Genomic DNA, 21701 nt, shown 5'->3' with positions numbered 1-21701 from the left:
AATTTCTGAAAGGTGGTCTGTTTTCATGTCTGTGGGTCAGCTCATACTCATCAGCCATGAAGGCTGCTTTATGCAAACTTGTCACTTTGTGATCTTCCAGATGCAACCTCACACTGAAAGCAACACTCTTTTTGAATTCTTCCAAGAGAACAACCTCACGTAGGTTATCAAAGTCCTGACCCACTTTCAGGGAACTGTACCACCTATCGAACATCATTTCTTTTTTACGAGCAAACTCAACATGTGTCTGGCCTGGTTTGCGGTACGAATTTCTGAACTTATGTCTGTACGCTTCTGGCACCAACTCATAAGCATTCAACATTGCCTTCTTGACTGTAGCATAGTCACGTGATTGCTCTTCAGAGAGAGATGAGTACACATCGGCAGCTTTGCCGACAAACACACTTTGAAGGAGCAAGGGCCAAAATTCCTGTGGCCAGTTCAAACTGTTAGCCACCTTCTCAAATGACACAAAATATGCATCAACTCTGTTTTCTTCAAACTTTGGCACCAATCGAATGTTCTTGGCCAAATCAAATTCAGAGGGAGCCCTTTCACGATTTCCAACAGTCTGTTCATGAGCCATTTCCATCTCACGCAATTTCACCTGTTGCTCCACCTCAAATTTCTTCTGTTCCATTTCAAGTTTCTTCATTTCTAATCTCATCTTCTCTTTCTCCATTTCCATTTTAGCAAGCTCAAGCCGTGTTTGATCAGACATTTGGGCTTGATCTGAAGTGTCAATTTCTTCTTTGAGCTCCATGTGACTAGCTACTAAGTCAAGAATCTCTGCCTTTCTTACACCTTGTGGAACATCAACATTTAAATGCTGTGCAATAGCAGTCAAATCACATTTGCGTAACCTTTGCAAATCTTTGAGGGACAAATCTGTCCTCTGAACAAATGCCTGAACATCCATTGTACTGATTGACATTGTCACAATGTATACACACAATATACAATTGAACAGTCAACTCACTGCTATTTTGTCTGTACCAATATTCTGGATTCCGGAACGTTCCAAATTCTAAGTTTTGGCTTTAAATTCACTTCCCGGACAAGCCCCCAATTTTGTTACGACCAAAATCACTCTGAGAATGATCGCACAAAAGAAACAATCAACTAATGTTCAGGCGGTTTATTAACAGTGATATCGTGGGTACAGATTTGTAATCGGTTTTCACATCAGTACAATAATGATCAATAAAACAAGTATAAATCAGTAGTGGAATCACTTACACGTAGCTGATATCAGGTAATCCTTTAATTGAAAAGGTCCAAATGCAATGTTCGATGCACAAATGAATAATCCTTGACGTGCCGATGAATGATTCCTCCGACGTAACTCCAGAGGCACAGGTTGCATTAATCCACAGTATAAATCCGGGGTAAAATCCACGATGTAGGTCCACGGTATAATGTTCACAGCGAAACGTGTAGAATCCAAATGTTATGACGACCACGTCCAGTTGATGCGTTGAATGATGATTCACTTCATAATGTCCAGCAAGGAATCCAGCCCGTCACAGCTTTGCCGTAATAATGTCCGTTGACACTAAAATATGGAGTCTCTCTCCAATGTAGGCAAATTAATTCTCTGCAGGCAAAATGTCTCCCAGGCCTTATCTCCACAAACACAGTTTGTATAGCAGGTCAGCAGGTAACACAGGACTGACTATAACAAGTCGCTTCAGAGCCAGAAGTGACGTAACTCTCAGAGCAGAGGTGTTGGGTACTCTGCCTACTGCAGAATTTCTCCAGCTTATATACTATCCATTCACCCCTTTCTAGTACATTCTGTCATTTTCTCCAACCTGGGGCCACATACCTGAACATACTAGCAAGTCCAAATTCCAGGAATCCTGGATGACTCACTGTCTAACTATGTGCATAACATAATTGCCAAAATTAACTACCAATCACATTGGGCTACAGGGACAGTGCCTCACTCATCCAAATATGTACGCACTTCCCAGAATATTCTGGAATGGGTGAAATCATTCTAGATTGAGTGAGCTATAATGTATTTCCTGCCACATGCATACGTGTACTGTAGCTAAATTATATACCATGTAGAAAATTCTCAACTGATCTGGTCAGCCTGTATGTACTATATCTATATCATATAGAATGTTCTCCATTAATCTGGTCCACCTGTGTACATACACATTAAAACAACCATGCATACAGCCTTGATACATGTACATAACTACTTGTGTGTACATTTGTGACAGACTTGTTTGTTTTGTCTCACGATAAATGCCTGGTAAAAATATACCAATGATAATATTGACAAAAACTATAACACTAATGATAACTCAATAATTCTACATGTTTTTTTACGAAACACTTGTAATAACATGTACCTTCAATCAAATGATGTTTCCCTGTGATCTAACAAATCATCAATTCTAAGCTGCTTCTCATTCACGGTCTCAACCCAAATAGAAAACCTGTTATAAAATACTCTATAACTTACTTTATTTTGTGTCCGATTTTAGCAGTTTAATTGTCCGATTTTAACTTGATATTAAATTACATTTTGAAGCTTAGACTCCAAATGCCGTGTTCTACAAGAACCAGTGCGAACACCACATCCTGTAGTAGTCCCCACTGTCTCCAGTCATTTTGTTGTCTCTCAGTTAACTTTCCCCATAATGACCTCGTGTTTTCTCATCTTTTGTCTTTATCCTACAGCCAAATATCACTGAAATACACGGAATCACAAGCCCCAAATTTTCGTTCTTCATGATTTCTGATCCCGGCAAGGAGTATCAACTATGTGATCAAATTGAGGTAGTAATCGAAGCTCGGGATGTGAAAAACCAGCGAAAGCTGACGGGAGGGGACTACTTTCGTGTCCGACTATTCAACGACAAACTTAAGGCCGGTGCGTCAGCCGACCGTGATGTGGAGTACGTTGGCGATGGCCGATACAAGGTAAAGCGATATTAGTTGGTTTCAACTGTTTCAAAGTGGTAAACATTAATCATCCACAATAGATCTGCTTGTTTGCAAGTTACTGTACAAAATAAACAGAAATGCAGGGAATGATATTGATTAGGAGACAGGGAATTGAAAAGCTACTACTGACACGAAGAACAGCCGAACAGGTATACATTGACATTGACACTGTATTGCCTTATAGTCTATGTCTATCATGTCTATTACGTAACTACGTTTTTGCTCTGTGTGTATGCATTACATGAATGTACCGATATATATGATATGTGTGCATGCAAGCAAAACAAAACAAAAATAAATTAGTGTACTGCACGTTAACAAGATTTATTGACCTGATGGATCGTCAACGCTTTGATGATAGATGGTGCTTCTGTTCGAGTATGGATGGAAATATGATTGGGATACCCGACCCCTATCTATCTATCTATATTATCTGTCCATCTATCTATCTATCCATCTATATTATCTATTCATCTATTTATCTATCTATGTATCTATTTATCTATCTATCTATATATCTATTTATCTCTTTACAGGCATACTTCACTCTTCGTTGGGCCGGACAAGCATTCGTAAGGGTCATACTGGTACACTCTGCAGAGGCCGTCCGTTTCCTCCAAAAAGCTCAGGAGGACCTCCCAACAAGGTACGGCTACCTAGGCCGTTTCGAGCGCAACATCGATGGCAAACTGATCACAGAAGACACTCTCTGCAACATCATACCACCAGGAAACGTAAGCTCTCATCAAAGCTTTCATAATCATGATTTCTAAATTCTTACGAGTCACGACATGTGTCCATTCTGTTCATGGACCTATACTATATAGAATTGTATAGTAGTTCCATGATCTGTTCTTTGCTTTGCGACAAATTGATAACGACAGTCACAATCTTATTATACATTGCAGTGGTAGGCCTTTACATACATAGTATATCAACCATATGGCCTTTCATTGGATGTAGAGAGTGAGTGGTACAGTTCCTTGCAAAGTTCTGACGGTCTAATAGGAGAAAATGTCGCTTCTAATTGATACAGTCGTGATTTCTCAACTATAATTTTTTTTTTTTACATATTTCTAAAAATTCATTTGAACGTCATCATTGAATATATATATATATATATATATATATATATATATATATATATATGTCACCGACGGGACAAATAGGTGTTCACTCGGTATTTAAGTCAATACAAAAGAAATATAAATATCAAAGTGGGAGAGCAATTTTCTAAATCCGTTGTTCAAATAAGAAGACTGGGGGAGAAAGAACGACGCATTATTAGCAATTCTTTTAAATTGAACATTAAATTTATTTTTTTTTTAAAGAAATTCTGAATAACAATTACAAAATAAATATCTTGGAATACAAGAATACAAAGAATGAAATTAAAATTTAAACTTAAAACAACGCAACACTGTGTTCAAGGTAGAGAGCTAAACCATCTCCATCGTGATCCAGGCTGTGTACATCAGAAGAAACAAAATGATACAGCAATAGTTTAGCGAATATCTCATCATATAAGAGACAGATCCACGTCTCAACGAAAGTAACAACTATTCTGTTAATAATAATGATAACAATTGTGATAAGAAGAATACACGATAAGATAATCATGATAATGAGAGAGGAAATAAGATGAAGTACAAAAAAAAAGAAGAAGAAGAAGTAGAAGAAGACGAAGAAGAAAAAGAGGGAGAAGAAGATAGCGATGAAGTAAAATAATACTTTCACTTATTTTAACAAAAGAAATCAATAATAATATGGAGGACATTGATTATTACAATGAAACACCTTATGGTACAGCTGGTATTACTTCTATGAATACATTCATACGAAAATTATTATTGACCTGCATGAAATACATTTTCATTTGAACTCTAAAAACCAAGCTTTAAATATTATCTTCACTATTCAAAACCTAACGTAATAGTGTGTCGATAATAAGATACATCTAACAAGAAATGAGGAAATACACCAATGAAAGCAAAGACCTGCAAAACCTCGCACATCAGGTGACAAACTATTGGCGGCCTTTGCAAAACAAGGGTACAAACATTCATAAAAACATATTGGATATAATCCTCGCCAACGTAGTATCGTATTAAAAATATTTACAATTTACAAAGGTTATAATTACCGTTAACCCTATAAAGCCCAAGGGGGGCACATTGTGCCCCCCCCCCCCCCCACCAGATTTTCATTCGCCACTCCTTCGCCCTTAATCCAATCTTAACCAAATTTGGTGAATTTTCCTAAAATCTTATTCCGAACATTTTGATATATAATTTAGCTATATTTGATATTGCTGGTTGCCATGGCAACCATAAACTGACAACCATGTCAGTCAGATTTTGCGTATTTTTCTGTTCCAATTCCAATTAACAATATTTTAATGTATGAAATAGGCATTTCTTGGCTGAAATTTGCTGAAGAAGCAAAATGTGAAGTAATTATGGCCCTGAAATGTTTTTCCTATTATTTCCTTTGTTTTTCTATGACAACGGCATAAAACAATAGAGATACTTGAAAATAACAGTATTTTCCAAAGATTGCTGTTCTATTTTTTGTCATTTTGATTCATTCACCCGCATTATACCTCTAATATCATTTGTTTATCACATTATCAATCTGCAAACCTAAAATTCCAATATTATGGGAATATGAAATATGATAACTATGCATGTACCTATCCCAAACAATACATCACAGGTCTCATAATGTATTTCTTTATTCTGTTATGAATAGCGCCCCCATGTGGTGACCTTGAGAAATTTCAACCATAACAAAAAATGAGCTTTGACTTACACATCATTTGTGGCAGATATGAAAAATATTGGTCCATGATCAGACATATAAACTGGGGATAAAGAAATTGTACAGAAAAATCATGTTTTTAGCATATTTCCTATGTATTTCTTTATATTTTGGTGAATGGCGCCCTCTATGGGTGACCTTGAAAAATTCAAGTATGCGGTCATGTAGAGTATGAGTTGCTCTACCCATGTGCCAAATATGACGATGAAACATCAAACAATAACAAATCTATATAGGGGGGGGGGCACAATGTGCCCCCCCCCCCCCTTGGGCCTGGGAAGAGTCAAAATAGCTTGGGCTTTATAGGGTTAAAACAGGAGACAGACAACAAAGTCCTTCTGACAAACTCCGTGATGGCGAGAGTATGCCTCAGCCACCTGCAAAACATATCCATTTCATCATTACTCACTGTCAAGTAGATGACATGCAAATAATGCAATGTAAACAGAATTAAATTTCATTACACAACATAATTATTCTAATTCGATCGTTGTTAACATAATAATAACAGTATTGTTGACGTCATAATAACACCATTATGTCGTCATATTCCCATCCAGGGTAGCAAGCAAAGACGCTTAACTAATAAGACACGAAAGTGCGCGCTAATCCTGTACAAAACAAATGGACAGCGCGCGGTCTTCAAGCGTATACGCACATCACCTGAGACGCGCTGCCTTGACGCTTGATAAACAACAGCAGCGCGGCTTCAGGGTCAGCGCGTCTCAGGTGATGTGTGCCTTTGCCTGAGACGCGCTGTCTTTGAAGATGTTGTTGTTTATCAAGCGTTTTGATTGTGAGATCATGTCGTTGCCAAATGTTTACCTCCACGAAATAATCCTTATTACTCTAAAATCTCGTTCTTCAAAATAATCCCCTTAATCGAAAAAAAGCTACGACTATAATTTTTAAATCTTTTTAAGATAATAAAGATACCACTACCTTTGGAAATGAATGATGTTCCTAGGTGTACTGAGTTTGTACTTACCTCTCTTTTGTATCGTCATGTAGGGTAGCCATTTTGTGTCCATTGTTATCGCGCGCCTTCGTATCTTATTATCTCTACTATCTTTGGTAGCAAGCAGGGGTACGCGCGTGCGCCTACAAGGATGCGCGCATCAAGAAAGCACTACCCCGCGCGTGCCCCAAAAGTAAGCCACATAGCGCATTTGGACACCGGCGGCACACCGCACACGAAAATGGCAAAATCAAAATCCACAAATTTCTTATTCTTTGCGTTAGATGAATCTACATTTACAACAATTCAATCCTTCGCATTGACAATGCAACATCAAATAAATCATATCATCAGAGAGGCAGGAAAGATCTGAACAAGATGCACCTACTCAAAGAATGTCAACGAAATTCTTTATCTTACATTAACTGGCACACATTAGCTTTGTAAATGAATTCATTACGGCTAGAATTCGACAAAGTGTAATCTATCAATATTCAATGACTCTCCTTTACGTCAGCATCAGAGTGCCTAATAAATTTCAATGAAATTACTTCAAATAACTCTGTATATAATCAATATTTGCATACATTGTCACACAATGAATAAAATGATATTTACTTAACATTTGTTCAAACCTACCGATATTAACTGGTGTTAAATGTGATTTAATTATCCACAAAACAAACGAGAGTGCGGGGTGTCCGGTAACGTTGGACTCGGATCAGCTCAGTGGATGGAATCGTTCTTTTGTTATGATTTCTTCCATAACAACAACAAACAACTGCGCATGCTCATTAACAAAAATACACAGAAATAAGCAGTAGTAAAGGGGGCATACGTGTTGAAATATTTTGTATCATAACATATATATATATATATATATATATATATATATATATATTCATATTCAAATAAAAAAAGGACAAAATTCTGCTGAATTTTCAATGATTGTAGAAGTACTGGAATATTCACTTTCATTTTTTATTTCACATTATGCGTATATGGCTTAGCGGCTCCGTTCACTCTCACAATCGACAGTGATCTTTTTTCCTCCTATTTTCCAACCATGTTATCTTTTCTTCTTCATCTCTTTGTCTTTTCTTTCCTGTTCTATTCTCTGCATGACAGTGACCTAGTGTTTGGATTTTTCTGGGTGTTTGTCTAGAGCTAGTTAGGTTTTTATTCCTGTAATTCATTTAATAAATTTAGTTTCTTGTACAAAGTAGAAGATCAATGTTATTGATGTATAATTGTGTTACTTTGTTTTGGGGGAATGCACCCTACAAGCATTGCTTCTTCAGCATTCCTCCCCATCTCCTGCATTTTCTAAACTTCAGAATGATCTTTGTGCTTTTTTGACCTTGTCATTTGTTTATCCATAAATTTCATTTATCATATTTAGTAATGTTGACACATATATGTATTTATGCTTTATGTGAAAAAAAAAATGTATTTACAAGTTCTGTTGGAGATGAAAAAAAAAATGAATGAATGAATAATGATGGACCACCGATTCAAGATAGCGATATGAAAAGATTAACAAAGTAGTAACATGTGCGTTGGATGTTGGCCTTCCGTGTATACTCTAAGCTTTTGTCCACTCAGACAAAATACATTGTCACTGATATTACGTAATAGAATAAGTATATATCAAAATGCACCTATAATTCACCTAATTCACGACTCTGCACACTGAGCCTCTAACGTTGCTTTTTTCTTCCTTCCCCACTTAAAAGAAACCAAAACCCATAGAGAAAGTTGGATTGAGTGAAATCAGCAACATTAGTAGAACACATCAGTGAAAGTTTGAAGAAAATCGGACAATCGATGCAAAAGTTATAACTTTTAAAGTTTTGGTGTTAGAACCGCTGGATGAGGAGACTGCTAGCTTATGACGTTATGTGTTGACAATAATAAGGAAAATTTAAAGGGAATTCCACAAAAATTCATTATTCATGAAAATTACACATTCCATCAACTTCAAACAGACATATTGTATATTATATAAGAGTAGCAATATTACCTCCGCCAAGGGAGGAGGTTATGTTTTCGTTACCGTCGGTTTGTTTGTTCGTTCGTTCGTTAGTTACTAGTAGTTAGTTAGTTTGTCCGTGTGCAAAATAACTCAAGAAGTATTCAACGGATTGGGATGAAACTTGCATGAAAGGTTGAGAATGACACAAGTAACAAACGATTAACTTTTGGTAATGATCCAAGAATTTTGGGAGAATTTATGAAGTATTTTTGACATTTTGGCAGGTAGGGTCAATGACAATGACAATGACAATGACAATGACAATGACAATGGTTTTTTTATTTTCTCATGTCACCCAACGTCAGGGTATTGAAGAAAATCAAAAATAAACACCGTAACAGATAAAATCAGTTAATTAATACATTAATACATTGTAAATTACATATATATACAGAAAATTGCATATTTACAAAATATACAAAATATACAGAATGGTGCAGGACCCAGAAGAGAGAAAGAGAGTGAGAGAGAGAGAGAGAGAGAGAAGGAAAGAGAGAAGGAAGACAAGAACTTGGAAGTTCAGGCTGCGCGTATTTGAGGTTTGCCTGCGCGCACTAAAGTTCGTGTTCTAGTTTCTGCTGGGGCGATGCGCGCCGTGCAGCTGAGGGTTTATGACGTAACAAAGGCTTCTATTTTGGGAAATCGGGCAATTTTTCAGTGGGTGGAAATCACTGATCTCTATGGAAGAGCAAGATCATCGGTGGAAAGTAATTGCTTGGCGGAGGTCTGCGCTCTCGGAGTGCTTTTCTACTTTGTTCGTTTGTTAGTTTGTCTGTGTGCAAAATAACTCAAAACGTAGCAAACGGATTGGGATAAAACTTGCAGGAAAGGTTGAGAATGACACAAGTAACAAACGATTAACTTTTGGGAGTGATACAAAAAGTTTTGGGGAATTTATGAAGGATTTTTGATATTTTGGCAGGTAGGGTCAATGAACTTGGGAGTTCGGGCTGCGCGTATTTGAGGTTTGCATGCGCGCACTAAATTGTGCTGCATCATCAGATTTAGTCCAGTTCCTTGATAATCTTGAGGTTGATACTTTTGACCCTCTGCTCTCTGACAACCATAATCCAATTATTTTAAAGTTTGTGGACCTGAGCAATCGCAAAAAGGTAACTCATGAAAATTTTGTTCAGACGTTGAAAACTTTGAAAGTGAAATGGAAGAAAGATGAAGGGAATGAATTTTTTAATAATATTGAGAGCAATGCAGTTGACTTATTGCTCTCAGAAGTAAACAGAATGGAGGGTCAAAATGTTAACCAAAATTCTGTTGATAATATTGCTCATTCCATCAAAGATATTTATCTTGATGCAGCCCATAAAAGTGGTATGATAAAATCTTACTCCATAATCCGTTATTCCAAACAGAATAACTACAAAAATAAAAGGAATTCAAAACCATGGTTTGATGAAATTTGTGCAAAACAACGTGCTCAATATTTTCGCTTGAAAAACCTAGTTAAATCGGAAAATTCAATCAGTATTCGCAATGCACTCACAAAAGCCAAGAAAATGTAAAAAAAAAAAAAAAAAAAAAAAAAACTCTTCGTTCTGCCCAAAAACAATTTGATACGAAATTCTTGAATGATCTTAGGGGACTTAAAAAGAAACAGCCTCAAGCGTATTGGGATGTTATAAATTTCTCAAGCGGAACGAAAGCTCAGACAATTCCAATCGATACTGAGACGCTCGAAAAACATTTTCGTGACTTAAGTCAATCTAAGAATACTAATTTAACTGGATATATCAACGCTGAATATAAGAACATTTCCTCAACCAACCATGCATTGAATTGTCCCATTGCCAGTGAAAAAGTTATCAAGCAAATTAAACGTCTAAAAAATGGAAAAGCTCACGGTGAAGATATGATTTTGAATGAATTTTTAAAACTGAGTACAACTTCTTTATTGGAAATTATTGTCAAACTATTTAATATTGTATTAGAAAGTGGTATTGTCCCAACGGCATGGACAACAGGCCTTATTCGTCCACTTTATAAGAAAAAAGGAAATGCCAATGATCCGAATAATTACAGAGGTATTACTCGACTAAGCTGTTTTGGAAAATTATTTTCCGCTGTTCTGAATGAGAGATTGACCTCTTACCTTGAAGATAATGAATTATTCGGTGATGAACAAGCTGGATTCCGTGATGGTTATTCTACCCTAGACCACATATTCGTACTTCACTCATTGATTATTTACACTTATATAAGAAAAAGAGAGTGTATTGTGCTTTTATTGATTATAAGAAGGCATTCAATTTGGTTGACAGATCCTCTCTTTGGTGCAAATTGTTGGAACACAATATTGATGGTAATTTCTTTAAAGTAATCAATCATATGTACAAGCAGGCTAAATCATGTGTATTAACTGGATCTGGAAAATCAAATTTGTTTGAATGCAACATTGGAGTACGTCAGGGAGAAAATTTATCACCTATGTTATTCGCCCTATTCTTAAATGACTTTAATTGCTAATTCTGAAAATGAACTACAAAATGCTCTCAATGCATTATCAGAATATTGTAAAAAATTGTACCTCCAAGTGAACACGAGTAAAACAAAAGTTTTCATATTTTCTCGTGGAAAAGTACGGAACATTTCCATTTTTAAATTTAATGGTGATATCGTAGAAGTTGTTGATGAATACGTGTATCTTGGCACCACCTTTAATTACAATAATAAGTTCCGTAAGACACAATCCCAACAACTCAATCAAGCGAGAAGGGCAATGTATGGCCTTTATCAAAAACGTATCATTTACGTTTGCCTATTGACATTCTTCTATATAGAATTATTTGATCAATTAGTATTACCACACTCTAAAAACAGATTGGGTGGAATAACCCACTGGCGTAGCCGGGGGGGGGGGGGGGGGGGCGATGGGGGCGGTCGCCCCCCCTAAGATTTGGACCGGGGATTTGGGAGGCGGAAAAAAAAAATGCGTGTATACTGTTTGCATGCACATGAAGCGGGTCTCCTTTGCAACCTTTCATCAAATAAGATATTTTTTTGAATATTTCACTCAAAGTGTGCACCAGATCGTTGAATTTCAATTCAAAATATGCAAAATTTCTCGTGCTTGGGAGGGGGTATCCCCCTCCCAAACCCTCCCCCTCTGTGCCTCTTTCCCTAGCTTAGTACACTTTTTAGATTTACACACACAAAAAAAAAATATGAATAATTCTGAGTGCACATGCAAGACTTATCACTTATATTCCGAAAACTCAAGGTTCCCTCATGTATAAGGGGAATTTCCCCTTTTAATCGACCCTTTCCTCCCTCAGCCCCCCCCCCCCCATCAGTTTTTTTTTTTTTTTTTTTTGTGATTTCCCAAATGTTGATTCCATCAATTATGCGTATACGAGATATCTCAATTTCAGGCAAAAGCTCCATCGGAAGGGAAGGGTGGAGATAACACTCGCCCACGCCTTCTCCCTGCTCGCCCGCCCCTCCCCCCCCCCCCTTCCGCCATGCATAGAAGTAGACTGTGGCTATACCCAGATCGCTTTATTTCAATTCTAAAAACGCAAAAGCTCCGCGAGCGGGAGGGGGAATCCCCCTTCCCCTAAGCTCTACCTCACTAGACTTTATACATACACACAGATGGTGCACATTCGGAATAAGAGCTAAATTCCGTGATTTTAACACTTCGATGAAAAAGTATAATATTGCACCAAAAATTTGCACCAGATCGCTGAATTTCAGGTCTGAAAACGCAAAAACACCTTCGTGTGGGAGGGGATATGCCCCTATCTACACCCTCGTGTGCATGCTTTTTCTGTTTGATTGCTGAACTGCAGACAGCGTTCATGATATTCAGTGTAAGAATTAATACAAGAAGATTATTTAAATGATATACCATTTTATAGGCAAATTGTTCAATAATAATCTACGCTAAAATATACTGCAACCTTAAACAAGTGGGACTGTTTCAACTCGTTGAAACACGCAAAAACATGCATCAAATTGCACCATTTGCAACATCAAAATGCAAAAAGTTCTCACCGTGGGAGGGGGGAACCCCCCCCTCCCACACCCTCCCCTCCCCCTTCGCTCGCTCCGCTCGCTCGGGTTCAGTCGCGTTCATAATATTCAGTGAAAAGAATTAACACAAGAAGTGTATTTAAATTGTACCATTTGATAGGCAAATTATTGTTCAATAATAATCTACATCAAAATATACTGCTACCTTAAACAAGTGGGACTGTTTCTCGTCGATAAAACGCGCAATAACATGCATCAAATTGCACCATTTACAGCATCAAAATGCAAAAAGTTCTTACCGTGGGAGGGGGGACACCCCCCTCCCACACCCTCCCCCCTCGCTCGCTCCGCTCGCTCGGGTTCAGTCGCGTTCATGATATTCAGTGAAAAGAATTAATATTGAGAAGTGTGTTTAAATGATACCATTTTATAGGCAAATTGTTCAATAATAATCTACACTAAAATATACTGCTACCATAAACAAGTAGGACTGTTTCACGTCGATAAAACGAGCAAAAACATGCATCAAATTGCACCATTTACAACATCAAAATGCAAAAAGTTCTTACCGTGGGAGGGGGGACACCCCCCTCCCACACCCTCCCCTCCCTATTGCACCAAAAATTTGCACCAGATCGCTGAATTTCAGGTCTGAAAACGCAAAAACACCTTCGTGTGGGAGGGGATATGCCCCTATCTACACCCTCGTGTGCATGCTTTTTCTGTTTGATTGCTGAACTGCAGACAGCGTTCATGATATTCAGTGTAAAAATTAATGCAAGAAGATTATTTAAATGATATACCATTTTATAGGCAAATTGTTCAATAATAATCTACGCTAAAATATACTGCAACCTTAAACAAGTGGGACTGTTTCAACTCGTTGAAACACGCAAAAACATGCATCAAATTGCACCATTTGCAACATCAAAATGCAAAAAGTTCTCACCGTGGGAGGGGGGACACCCCCCTCCCACCCCCTTCGCTCGCTCCGCTCGCTCGGGTTCAGTCGCGTTCATAATATTTAGTGAAAAGAATTAACACAAGAAGTGTATTTAAAGTGTACCATTTGATAGGCAAATTGTTCAATAATAATCTACATCAAAATATACTGCTACCTTAAACAAGTGGGACTGTTTCTCGTCGATAAAACGCGCAATAACATGCATCAAATTGCACCATTTACAACATCAAAATGCAAAAAAGTTCTTACCGTGAGGGGGGACACCCCCCTCCCACACCCTCCCCTCCCCCCTCTCTCGCTCCGCTCGCTCACGGTTCAGTCGCGTTCATGATATTCAGTGAAAAGAATTAACACAAGAAGTGTATTTAAATTGTACCATTTGATAGGCAAATTGTTCAATAATAATCTACATCAAAATATACTGCTACCTTAAACAAGTGGGACTGTTTCTCGTCGATAAAACGCGCAAAACATGCATCAAATTGCACCATTTACAACATCAAAATGCAGAAAGTTCTTACCGTGTGAGGGGGGACACCCCCCTCCCACACCCTACCCCTCGCTCGCTCCGCTCGCTCGGGTTCAGTCGCGTTCATGATATTCAGTGAAAAGAATTAATATTGAGAAGTGTGTTTAAATGATACCATTAATTTTATAGGCAAATTGTTCAATAATAATCTACACTAAAATATACTGCTACCTTAAACAAGTGGGACTGTTTCTCGTCGATAAAACGCGCAAAACATGCATCAAATTGCACCATTTACAACATCAAAATGCAAAAAGTTCTTCCCGTGGGAGGGGGGACACCCACCTCCCACACCCTTATTATGATATGATATGTTTAACCATTTTTGAATAGTAGCGTCTTATTTTCACAACTTTCTTACAATTTTCTGTAAGAAAATCGAAGTAGATCAAGTATGAAGCATCTTTTGATATCGCGCTCGTATAGGTTATTTAGGAATGGCCGACCGCGTGGGTCCAGTGACCCACTTCCCCACTTCCCGCGAGACAAAGTTTTATACAAAACTTACTGATAGTGTTTGTTGTTGTTGTTGTTGTTGTTTTACTGTGAGATGGATAAACCGGCCTTATATGGTTAAACTATTTAAAACAAACTCTGCAAAACAACAGAAAATGTCGCTTACAACTAAAAATAATAATAATAATAAAGAAATAAGATTACTGCATGACTTTCAGCGCGGCAACCAATGTGGATTGGTTACAGGCCCTAGCTAGCCTAACCGATTACATTGGTTACTGGTTGACCAACGAATTGGTTAGTTTATAACCAATATAATGGCTGAAACAACCAATATCGGGTTAACCAATGAGATTGGTTGATTTTTTTAACCAATCTGTTTTTAGGGTGCAATTTTGCCTTATGGAAGCGAAATTTGGGGGTTTGATATCGTTAATGATATCGAAATATTTCATATGAAATTTTGTAAACAAATATTACACGTTCGAAAAAATAATGTAAATTGTATGATTCTAGGCGAGCTAGGAAGGCTGAAATTAGAAAAATACATTGAAAGTAGAATGATAAACTTTTGGTGCAATCTTGTACATAGTGGACAAAGTAAACTATCTGGTAAAATCTACTTGACACTGAAATTACATTTTGAACGAAATATCTATCGCTCACCATGGCTCATGAAAATACACACGACGCTTAATAATATATGCATGAAGAACCTGCGGAACACGTGTGAAACTAAGTCGTGAGTGGATCAAAGCATCGGTAGAGCGCCGACTCGTTGATATACACAAACAAAATTTGTCGTCCACTATCTTTGATAATTCACAAACCAAGACTTATCGTATATTCAAACAATCACTAAATTCTGATATTGAGAATTATTTGATTGAACTCCCGAAGAGAGATAGAAGTCTAGTCTTTGTGATTATGAATACACTGGGTGACGAATTTCATTACCTATTTGAATGCCCTGTTTTCGACAACGATAGGCAATTATATCTTTAAAAGTATTTTGTTACTAGACCCAATACGTTGAAAATGGAACAAATGTTTAACTCCTGCAATCCCAGAACACGTTCTAATTTAGTTAAGTTTTGTCATAAAATAATGATTTTCTTCAAGAACTCATAGAAAACTTATGGTAAACATTGAATTATTGCTATAATGTTAATTTCCTGTCTGATTTGTCATTTTTGAATACGTATCAATTTTCCGCATTATATCATCATTTACTGGTGCCAACCAGGACCATCCCTGTTTTTGCATTGTTTTATTATTTTTTTCTGGTACAGTTATGTTACAGATTTAGTTATTTGGTTATTTGGTTTATTGCATAACGTTATACGATTTTTCCCCCACTAAATTTATGTACCTTCATTGTACTTTTTCATTTTTTTTTTTTTTGTCGATATGTAATCTCAAATGTATAATTTACATGGTTATCTCCAATACCCTGATTGGGTGACATGAGATAAATAAAATTGTCATTGTCATTGTCACTGTCATTGTCATTGTCATTGCTAGGGTGAGGCGCGCCGTGCACCTGAGGGTTTATGACGTAACAAAGGCTTCTATATTGGGAAATCGAGCGACTTTCAGCACACAGTGGGTGATTTCAAGTTCGGTGCTAGTGCTAGTGCTATAAGTGCTAGCCGCCAAATAACAGCGTTAAATCGAGCTCCAACACCGACGGTCCGATTAACGAGGCAATACCGATCAAAATTACCGATCACCAGCATTAGGCACTAGGTGTTGGAATCACAGCACCGCGAGCTCCGCGGGAATTGCGCGACGAAAAAAAAAAAAAAAAAAAAAAAAAAAAAAAACGATGGCGCGTGATTACAGTCAAATATTAAAAGATGTAGCCAAAACTGCTTAGTTTAAGACATATAGTAAGGAAGACGGATTAAAATGCCACAAATTTCATCCATTCCCCAAAATACAACTATTTTAATTTTGCTCCCAGGCTCAGATTTAAATAGCCATGTCTGGAGTGTTCGTGTACGTTACGTGGGCAACCACTGCATTAGCATAGACTTTGAACGTAAAACGTGCATCTATACTACGGAAGTGAATACGGGTCTCGCACGGCAACGCTATTGCCAGCACCGAACTTGAAATGATGAAAATGATAATCCCTAGGGGCTAGTGTTAGTCAATGAGGAAAGAGCACGTAAATCGCTAACACAAACGGCGGAGCTCGGTTCAGCAAACGGCATTCAACACCGAGCCCAGCACAAACTACCGGAAATACGTCATAATTTCGAGGTCAACTCCCAACACCGACGTGATTTCAAGTTCAGTTTTATCGCCGGTGCTAGTGCTGAGATAGCACTAGCACTAGCACTAGCACCGAACTTGAAATCACCCAATGCATGCTATAAGTACATTTGTACGTATGGGTAGAAATCACTGATATCTCTCGTGGAAGAACAAGATTAGTGTTGGAAAATGAGCTGCATGCTTGGCGGAGGTCTGCTCTCTCGGAGTGCTTTTCTAGTTCCCCCTGCTTCCTGAAAGCTGTTAGTCAAGTGCTCTTTCATTGTGCTCAAAGAGTGAATCATTGATGATTTTCAGACTTTTACATTTGAACAACTATAAGTTACTTAAACTGAGTACGGAGTTTCAGAATTTATAGTCAAATTCAAATTCAAATTCAAACTTTATTTTCACTTAAAAAAAAAAAAAACAGAATGTACAAGAAACAATATGATAAATTTGACATGCGAGTCGTTTATAATATACATAGCCAGACAGGGATAACAACATGTTCATGCAGTGTCATGTCTACATGTTCAGTGCAAAAAGAAACATACACTCTATACACTCTGCGAAAAAAAAAATGGAGGCACCCACTCAAAAGACTCAAATGACACATTCCATCAACTTCAACGTGATCGTGAGGCAGACGCGCTACCGACTGAGCCAGCTCAACTAACAGTTGAGGCTCAAGGAAGCAGAACAAGGAAGCTGGCCGCTTCCCAAACTCACTGAAAATCGCAAAAGTGATTCCCATCCATAAAAAAGACGATCACACACAACTAAAAAATTACCACCCAATATCCCTTCTCCCAAGCATATCAAAAATTCTAGAGAAAATTGTTTATCAAAGACTATTTTCTTTTTTTAAATGAAAATGAAATTCTTATTCCGAATCAATTCGGATTTAAGAAAAATCACTCTACAGATTACGCTATTTCTCAATTTTGTGATAAAATAATTGAAGCTTTTATTAATAAGGAATATATTGTTGGAGTTTTTATGGACCTGAGTAAGGCATTTGATACTATTGATCAAAAAATTCTTATTCGCAAATTAAAATATTATGGAATTCGAGGAATACCTCTGCTATGGTTCACCGATTATTTATCTAACCGTGAGCAATATGTTGATTTTGATTCATCTTCCTCCAGGAGATTAAAAGTCAATTTTGGAGTACCACAAGGGTCTATCTTAGGCGCTCTGTTATTTCTTATCTATGTTAATGATATAATTAATGTTTCACCAATATTAACTTACATTTTGTTTGCAGATGATACAAGTATATTTTATTCACATAAAGATCCACAAATACTTATCCGCACACTTAATTTTGAATTATGTAAAGTTTCTTCTCGGTTCAAATGCAATAAATTATCTTTAAATATTGATGAAACTAGTTTTATATATTTCAAAAATGTTCATTCTTCTGATATTGAATGTAATTTATATATTGATTGGTTACCCCTTGTAGAAAAAAAAAAGTCTACTAAATTTCTTGGTGTAAACATTGATGCTTATCTTACCTGGAATGAACATGTAAATAATATAAGTAATATTGTATCGAGAAACATCGGTATATTGTTCAAACTGAAAGATCTTTTGATAGAAAAGTCTCTTTTCATTTTATATAATGCACTGATTTTACCATACATCACATATTGCAATATGGTATGGTCAAATTCTAACAAAACAAAAATTCAATCAGTTCACCTTCTCCAAAAAAGAACACTCCGCATTTGCCACAACGCACATTATCTTGCAAACTATGAACCATTATTCTCTAAATTGAAAACTCTGAAAATCAACGATATTCATACATTACAATGCGCAATATTCATGTACAAATACAAATCCAACACCCTCCCTTCCTCGTTCCACAACCTATTCACTGTGAACTCCAGCGTCCATGCTTACCAAACTCGACATTCCAAAGATTATCACCTCCACAATCCCAAGTTAATGATAGCTCATAAGTCAATTAGACACCATGGACCTGACGTTTGGAATAATCTCCCTGAGCAAATCAAGACAACCACTAAATATCTTTTATCGAAATATAATGATGTAGGAGTGAAAACAAGTTTTGGGGATTTTATGTTCACTCATAAACAGTTTATATATAGTCAGTTTAGTAATTTGCTGCACATCAAAATTGTTGATATTTTATACAGAAGTATGTAGCAGACATACATGTGACACAAAGATACACCAGAAGCAACTCTATCAGGTATATATGCCCAAACATTGAATTAACAAAATTGTATTTCATCGCATGCACAGCTCAGCACAGCACAGCACAGCACAGCACAGCACAGCACAACACAGCACAGCACAACACTCACCTCAGCACAGTATTATACTAAAGAAATGCCTATTAATAACAAATAAACGATAACTATTTTGAATTTTCCCTTTATTTTTGACTTCATAAACTACTAGGATATTTTGGATTTGACTCTTGATTATATTTTGTAGACACGTTCGTCATACAGATATGTAAATCGATTTTAAGTCTAGAATTTTACCCCGAGGTCTCGATCCATGTCAAGCTGCTGCTTATGATCGCGGTCTCCTGCTTTGCTGTTATTATGATAACCAAAAATGTTTAATTTTAAAAATCAATTTATTCAAATCCCCCTCTGTGAAATTCTTTATCTGAAATTCGTTCATTGGAACGACATGATATACTCTGAATGAATAATCAATTATTATTTACATAATCTACAACTGTTGATTCAACGATTCGCCTCTGAACATTTTTTTTTTTTTGTGAATGATATGCTACACGTCTTATACATCGAATACTGTCATGTTCATAGTGTGTGTGTATATATATGTACTTTGAATTAATTTGTAAGACAGTATGCTTGCTTATGTGTCGAGTAATGTTAATTTCTAAATATGTGTATTCTTTTGTTATGTGTGATTTGGAAAAAGGCAGAAATCAAATCAAATCAAATCAATTCAAACAAAAGAACAAGGCATGCATAGATTCTTCACAGCAGGTGGTACTGTAATGGAATTATTATCTGCTACATTTTTTAAATATGTGAGGCTCTGATGCCATCATCACTGTTCAGTGTATTCAGTTTATTGGTTTCTCTGCTTAAGGACAACAATGAATTCCACGAATCCATACACGGAGCTGTCGATTTATGTACTACATGATGTGAAATTATGAAAATCGTCTGGAATGCCCCTCTAAGTTAGCAGGAGACAAGTTTCAAAGATAAATTGCCCATTTGTCTCTATGTTTCTTTTTTGTTTGTTTTTAAGGCTGCCATCATTGTGAAGCAATATATTGCTTCAAATGACAGGCTTCTGCATTTTTCCTCTCTTAAACTGGAAATTGATTTTTTTGTTGACTTTATTGATTTCATTCTCTTTTGTTTAAGTACTTCCAAGATTATCGTGATTATGATACTGTGAATCTATATTGCAGATGTTTGTTCAAATACATTTATTACTAATTCAAGTATGATTTCCATGGGAATTGCAGAAATAGAATCGAAATCAAACAAACGCTAACTCATTGGTAGGCCTACATGGTATTATTCCCAATTACAGAAAAAAATAGGTGCTGTAAAAGGTTGTAATATGGTACCAATTGCCAATACAGGGACAGATCTATATCTATATTTTTGCCAAAAAGGGGGGGGGGGTGGTTACAAGCAAAATCAGGACAAGCAAAAAAACAACAACAACAACAACAACAACAACAACGAAACCAAAATAAAAAAAAAATTAAGACAAACAAAAAGAAAAAGAGCCAAAGGGGGTTTAAACAACTAACACCCTACCCGCCACTGAATACGCGTAATACTTCAATGAAAGTGTTGTGAAAGCGTGGTTACGAATGGCTCGTAGCAATAGAACTGGATCTTTAGCAAGTTTAGCAAGATAGACACTACTGTGTAATATTTTTTAAAGTTTCTATTTCGATTAGGCTTTTCAACTACATAGCAACATTCTCCACTGTCGGTTAAAATAGATAGAGTTCAAAACTAATAGGTTTACGCCTCTTAATCAGTTTTTGTTACTGATATATCCCATGTCTGTTATCTAAACTTTATGCGGAAGTAAAGTCTGCGTTTCATCGTTGTTAATGTTAGGATTACAATGTTAGTCTGTTATCTAATGCTGGTCTCCTATAGGGAAGAATGGACTTTACACCGAGATGGTATGATGTTGATCTAAAAGATGTATCATATGACAATCATTGTTGACTGACTCTCGTCTGGAGCAGACTTAGAACAAGTGCTATTGTGAGTGTGAGGAGAGTCCCACATACATGACCTGTCCCGAAATTAGATTTTGCAGGAAACCCAGACCCTCATGACGATAAGTTACATTCTTTACTGTAAATGACGTAAACCGGGAAATTTTTGTACAAAATTGGACAAGGCAAATACTGATAAAGTGTTTCTATTTGTCTAATCTCCGATATTCATTTCCATTTATCCTGAAAGCATAATCATGAAATCAGATGTAATGTTCAATTCAACTCAATTCAATTCAAGTGATTTTATTTCTATATAAAGTAATACAAAGCAATATACATAACGCTTACTAGTACATGATATTGTAAGGAACTTTGAATCACATAAGCTTCAACAAAACATGGATGCAATATTGTAATAATATCAGTTTTGGTTGTTGTTTTTTAGATGAAAAAAAAACAAGTGAGCAATACAATCCCATTTTGTAACTCTATATTATGGAA

The 21701-nt window shown here is 36.7% G+C and overlaps 1 protein-coding gene across 1 annotated transcript in view; it reads left to right on the top strand.

Annotated features, from left to right (window-relative positions):
- Positions 1-21701, top strand: part of LOC140233063 (NXPE family member 3-like) — a 71774-nt gene that overhangs the window by 23819 nt on the left and 26254 nt on the right. The window contains exons 2-3 of the mRNA XM_072313182.1: positions 2698-2940; positions 3501-3698. Coding sequence (XP_072169283.1) covers positions 2698-2940; positions 3501-3698 — 441 coding nt within the window. The remainder of the gene's footprint in view (positions 1-2697; positions 2941-3500; positions 3699-21701) is intronic.

This window comes from Diadema setosum, chromosome 9 (genome assembly GCF_964275005.1).
Source record: "Diadema setosum chromosome 9, eeDiaSeto1, whole genome shotgun sequence".
Taxonomy (NCBI): domain Eukaryota; kingdom Metazoa; phylum Echinodermata; class Echinoidea; order Diadematoida; family Diadematidae; genus Diadema; species Diadema setosum.
This window is presented reverse-complemented; position numbering and strand designations above follow the sequence as displayed.